We start from the raw sequence: 6,650 nt of genomic DNA, 5'->3' as shown, positions 1-6,650 counted from the left end.
TGTAGCTGTGTACCAGTGACTTTTCAAAAACCGGCACTCCAAAAAAAAACAAAAAAAAAAAACATTATATATACACACACACACACACACACACACACACACACACACACATATATATATATATATATATATATATATATATATACATATATATATATATATATATATATATAGTAAAGAACCATAAACAGATGGATAAAAGACAGATATATAAAAAGGTAGAAAAAAGAACAACAATAACAGCTGGATAATATATACAAAGGTAAAAATAGAACAAATACGTGAATAACGCTTTGCAGATGACTTTATCGCAAGAATTTAAGGGTATATCAAAAATACCACCTGTTAATTTGGATAATAAGTAGAATAACTAAATGTCTTGTGTTCACCTTTGTTTTTGAATTGCTTCATGTAACTATCAGATTGCACAGAACTTAAGTTGCAGGCAACTCACAACATGAAACTAACTACATAAAAATTAAGTCTTTACAGCATTTTCAACATCAACAAGGCATAATCAACAAGGAATAACAAAAAATATGTGAAAAACTACAGCAGGTCTGGCACGATGTATTAAACTAGCACAAATTATAACTATTTATTAACATTTCATGTCTACAAAAGATGGTAAATGAGAGATGATCAGATGTAAGCGAGGGTCGTATTGATGCTAGTTTCAAAATTTATTACACTCTTTTTAATGTTTCTTCCAAATACTATATGGAAGTTATCACACCCTTATTCATCATACTCATATTCATCAAGTTTTCCCACCTGGTGCAAAGCTGTGATTCCATCTGCATTGGCACAGTTGACCACGTTTGCTCCTGAAACCAACTCCCCATTGCTTTTCTGCCAGGCCTCCTTCAGCATCGCCTGGGCCTCCTCAGTGTCACCACTGGCGCACACAGCCAGGAACTCCGCCGTCCTCTCAAAGCGAACACGCCGGCTGACACAGTCACAAAGACAGTTCTGTTAGTCTTTAGTCTTTCCCCATCTCCCTTGAGTTCAGTGTATTACAGCGTAGTAACTATGCAACTGAACATCTGGGTTATACCACTCCTGATACAGTAAACCACCACAAACCTTACAGAGAATCCACACTAAGGCCTTAGAGGAATATTTCACATCGTTTCAATCCAATCTCTATCTGTCTCATCTTTATCACAGCATCATACACCACAGACAATAATCTCAAATGTTTTCCCTGTGCAGGAAATCTGTTGACTACAAACATGCCAATAATAGAATCCAGTGGGCAGTTGCTTCTCACACACACACACACACACACACACACACACCTTCTAAGCCGCTTCTCCTTCTGGGTCGCAAGGGGGGTCCATTAGCAAAGCTAATGCCGATGACATGACATTTATACCATGTCCACTAATTCTTTAAACTCAAACACTGACAGTAAAGAGTCAAGCTTTTTTTCCACTTCACTTTGGCCAAAAAATGACAGCAAAACGAAACCATGTGGAGTTTTTTGTTGTTCTTTATCTCACTGGCTGCTGCATCTCAAGTTCAAAGCTTGTCATAGCTCGTTCCATACATTTCTGAGCGGTGGAGGTCACCATCCGTTCTCTTCAGTACTTAAGTATGTCAAAAATGTTGGGTCTGAAAGGCTGACTGACTGAGTTGGGTCTGAAAGTTTATCCATTAATGTCCGCATTTGAAATGCTGTATTTCCTTTAGTCAATATGTTGAGCTTCGGTATGAATGCCAAACTTCCAATCAATCAAACTTTATGGCTAAAAATTAGTTTTTAATCACTTACCATGTAAAATCTTGTCACCAGATTTTTTATTTTACATGAATCAACACAAAATCCCATTTTATTGGGTGAAGTAAGAAAATAACATGTGATCAAATTCAAATGTACACTGATGGATATCCAGGTGTAAGCAGGGGTGGGAAATGTGTTGACATTTATTGTTATTGTGATAAATAAATTCCCATTATGCTTTTCTGAGCAAACTGTACATATAAATGCTTAAAGAACGCTCAACTGAATGTTTCATCTCAAAGAACACCAGATTTAGTGCAGCACAGAATATGAAACGCTAAGAATCTCTGTATTCACAATTTTTTGCAGTATATTTTTAAAGTGACACTGCTGGTTCTTTTTCTCTGTTTAAGCTCATCAGACCTCAGAACAACTAAATATTATTATACTTAGCAGGTATCGTCAAAATCGTAAAGTACCGTGACGCTGAATTTTTGCTAAATCATTCACCCATACACACTTAAAACAGACGGTTCTTCAGGGATGCTTCAGTAAAGAAAATGGTTCTGTATGGAACCATTAACACTCAAAGAACCCTTTGCGTGATTAACAGGTTCTCTGTATTGTTAAAGGCTTCCTCAGATTGACAGAGGGTGTGCTTTATATGGTTCTACACTCTTAAAAAAAGATTCTTTAAGGGTTCTTTAGTAAAGAAAATGATTGTAAATGCAACCATGAACACTCAAAGAACCCCTTGCATGATTAAAGGGGTTCTTTGTATCTAGAAATGGTTCTTCAGATTGATGGAGAATTTGCTCTATGCGGTTCTATTTAGAACCTTTTTGAAAACCATATAGCACCAAAAAGGGTTCCTTTACTGTTACAATCTTGACACCATAGTGGAACCCTTTTTGATGCTATATAAAACCCTTTTTTAAATGGAAGCACCCACAGCACATTCCCCATCAACCTGAAGAACCATTTCAAGATACAAAGAACCCCTTTAATCATGCAAGGGGTTCTTTGAGTGTTCATGGTTCCACAGAATAATTTTCTTTACCAAAGAACCCTGGAAGAACCATCTTTTTTCTATATAGCATCAAAAAGTGTTCCAAAGTGGTTATGATGTCAAGATTGTAACAATAAAGGACCCCTTTTTGGTGCCATATAGAACACTCTTAAAAAAGGTTCTAAATAGAACCACCCAGAGCACATTCTCCATCAATCTGAAGAACACTTTAACGCTGCAAACATGCAAAGGGTTCTTTCAGTGCTCATGGTTCTATGTAGAACCATTGTCTTTACTAAAGAACCCATGAAGAACCATCATTTTAAGAGCGTAGTTAAAAATATATTTCAGACCAATGAGAACAAAGTTCTGTGGCATTTTCAGGCATTTTCTCATTACATTTAGGTTAAAAAACTGCCTGTTCTGGGCGAGAAAACAGAACAAATGTGCTTTCATTAACACTGTAATGGGCTCTAAACGCCAGAGCTGGCAGACCTGAGAGAAAGATTAGTCAGAGCATTATGGGCTACCCATCTTTCAGGTCTAACTCAGTAAGAGAAGCAGTTTGTCATGAGCTGAGAGAGCTTATCTAGAGCATAAAAGTCCAGTGAGAAGCCTCTGAATGCCTCAGCCAACCGAAATAGCAAATTGAATCTGTTCAGGAGTGTTCCTGATTAGAGACCTGGGCCCAGATTCACAAACGCTTTTCTAAGAAAATACCCTACAAAGGATCTTCAGACAAGCACCACAAAGCGAATGTTCTGCAGTTCTCAATAAAGAAACCTTAAGTTTTCGAATATTCAAGTCTTGATTAATTCTTAAGAAAACTACCAATGTCACACTACATTTTACAGACTGCCAGATATCATATTTTTGTTAACTGGTTTTTCAGTTTAAGCATATGAGCACCTGAGGACAGAAAAAAGAAGGTAAAACAAAATAATCAGTGCATTTAGCAAACAAGAACTAGAAGTGATGGTGGAGAAAACGGCCAACGGGAAAAATCCTTCTTGGTTTATCTTAACAGTAATATTTTATTATGTTTTGAAACTCACTAAAAGTTACAGTTTAAGAAGTGCGACCAGCCAGTTCTTACAGTCTAAGAAAAGTGTGAGGCTGTTGTAAGGTTAAGAACATTTTTTCAAGAATATCACTTTTTCTTACATTTGAGCTTTTGAAAAACTCATAAAAGGCTGGTATGGCATTTTTGATGCCCTGTGTTTAAAATAAAGAGGTCAATAAAACTTTGAAACTAAAAATAAAACTAAAAATTTGGCATTTAATGTATAAAGTTATTAAAAATTTAATGGAAAACAAAAAATGACAATCCAAAAAAAGGTGGAATGATTAATATATGGCTGTTCATTAGAGGGGCTCGATTGTTCTTCAGAGAAATGAAGAAATTTACACATGTAGTTAGGAGAAAAAAAATGCCATATTTAAGTAGATTTTCTTTCTGAAGACATTTATGAATCCGTCTCCTGGAAGGAAAAGACACTGGCTGCTCAATGACTAACAGTCTTTCTGTCTTCTCCATCGTACAGATTTTTACACATTTTTCCAAAGACAGTAACGTTAATACTAATATAGAGCATGACCTCCACCGCCATGACAACAGTATTAAAAACGAAACTCAGAACATCACATTTATGTTTTCCTAACTAAATACAAGCAGCAAAGGCTGAGAGATTAACTGTTTTTACACTAAAAGAACGTAATTTTTAAACCACAAGATCTGCAATTCTTTGTTTTATGGGACACATTATCAACAAAATTGTCTTAAGTTTTAAATTGTGAAATTTAACTTAACGACGCAGAGCTTGTGAACGGCCTGTAAATGAGTTAGACCAATCAGAAGCTTCAAAACAACCAGGTTCTGTATATGTGACATCACAACCATGTAGTCTGGAGCACTCAGTGTTCAAGCTTCATGCCAGAAAAGGTGAACATCTAACTGGACGTTTATTATCGGTTTTCAGTTTTTGACCTACTTTGAAAGTACCTACTGTCCTTTACAGTGTGTGTAAAAAAAGAAATGGCTCAAAATGACTTGGAAAATCCGAATCCATTCACTTACATTAAAAGTAAAGTATGCTTTTTCCTTCTCCTGTAAAATTACTATTTTGGAGACACAAGGTTTTGTTCCGACAGCAGATATATGCTGGTCTTCTTGGCAAAAAACAGGCTTGGAAATGAATTTATAGAATACATCTGCATTTAAATGTGCAATGGAAAAATTGGTCACAAAAACTGCAGTTAGATATTTTCCCCAAGTTGTTCAGCCCTACTTGCAGCATTAATACAACTTTGTGACAATATTTGTGAGTTACGCTGTGAGATATCATATTAACTTTATATCGTACCTCATATATAATATATATATAAAAAAACTGAAACCTAACGCCTCTCATAATTTAGTATTATTGGCCAGATATTAGCCCAATATGGCAAAAATGTAATATTTCAATACTTTCAGTTTTCATGATACACAATCTTTTACGACATTTATTATTTGACATCTGATAAGTTGGAATATATAAAGTGATTCAGTGGCACACTTAAGAAAACAGCATAAAAAGTATGAATTTAGTTATGTGTGTTTAATATTTCACACACTACGATACACTAACATTAAATCTAATCTAACAGGACTAAATGTACTGTAATCCAATACGCAGCTGGTGGGTGTTTTTAAGTAAGTCACTAAAGATATCCACGATATACTCAGAAAAGGACAATGTGACATTATTCATCACGACAAGGATAAATATTGCCATACTGCCAAGTCCTACTATTCATATAAGTCGAATTATTCGAATTTCCCCGTTCCACCTTAAATGGTGCAGCAGTTACAGTCTGGCGCCTGAACCATTTAAGGTGGAACGGGAAATTCTTACAAGAACCTGGCGAATATGAAGCGAAACTCAGCCCTTGATAAAAAACGATTCAAACAGAAAGATTTTCTATGTTTTAAGACCTTCTCTTGGCCTTCTTTTCGCGGACAGGACCGTTTCCATCTCGACATCTCCCCCCTTCGTCGTCGTCGCCCTCCTCCTCCTCCTGCTCGCCCCTCCAGCGCCTCCGCGGCACCGTCGGCTCTCTGTCCGTACACGACCCAGACCAGCGCTTCAGCTGCTCCCGACGCTGGGCCCTCGCCGCTTCGCCCATTTCTCCCGACCGGAGGAGTTTTATCGGGACGAAAATATGTGCTCACTCGGACACACCCTCCATGGAGAGCTGTGTTTACGCGCCTAGCAGGCTGGCTAAGCTAACAGGCTGCTTCCTTATTCAGATGCTGCTTTCGGAGGAAGTTTGATGGGTGGCTAAGCTAAGCTAAGCTAAGCTAGTGAACTATCAAACCTCAGAAGGTGCCAATTTAACGCGTCTCTCTCAGCCACTGATGTTTCACAAGAATCTTCTGTATCCGCTAACTCGACGACGCTCTAACGTGAAGTACAGAAGTTTATGAAGGCAGACAGAAACATGAAAACAGAGCTGTCATCGGCTCCGCTGTCATGAACTGAATGCCGCTTGTCAAAATATCAGAGCCGCAGTTTCCGTTTCGACCACTAGAGGGAAATAGAACAGGCTCCGAGCTCTGACCATGCGGTGCATCAACATGAGTTGCCCTACACAGCCTGCACCCCAAGGGCCCTTTAGTACCTTATTCTGTTCGCCTGATTCGAAAAATATGTAAATTAGGGTATCGGACGCGACCACATGGTTGTTTGCTGTGTATGTCAAGGCAAGGTTTATTCTGATGCTTTATTTTCAAAGACTTCTCCATTTTGAGCAAATAATAAGTGAGGTTATGAAACTATTTTCCTTACTGGGCAAATTTCATATACACAAATCCATAATCATGGCGTTGATTCCCAATTTTAGGCTTTTCTGCAATTACATTTTTATGATTCC

General features: G+C 37.5%; 1 protein-coding gene across 1 annotated transcript in view; it reads right to left on the bottom strand.

Moving 5' to 3' along the window:
* ppp1r12c (protein phosphatase 1, regulatory subunit 12C) overlaps window positions 1–6,277 on the bottom strand; it is a 30,580-nt gene extending 24,303 nt beyond the window's left edge. Inside the window, exons 1-2 of the mRNA XM_017692982.2 lie at window positions 5,713–6,277; window positions 775–949 (exon numbers count right to left, since the gene is read on the bottom strand). Coding sequence (XP_017548471.1) covers window positions 775–949; window positions 5,713–5,903 — 366 coding nt within the window. The 5' untranslated portion in view covers window positions 5,904–6,277. The remainder of the gene's footprint in view (window positions 1–774; window positions 950–5,712) is intronic.
* Between the last annotated feature and the right edge of the window lie 373 nt (window positions 6,278–6,650).

The sequence above is a fragment of the Pygocentrus nattereri genome, chromosome 30 (assembly GCF_015220715.1).
Source record: "Pygocentrus nattereri isolate fPygNat1 chromosome 30, fPygNat1.pri, whole genome shotgun sequence".
Lineage (NCBI taxonomy): Eukaryota > Metazoa > Chordata > Actinopteri > Characiformes > Serrasalmidae > Pygocentrus > Pygocentrus nattereri.
This window is presented reverse-complemented; position numbering and strand designations above follow the sequence as displayed.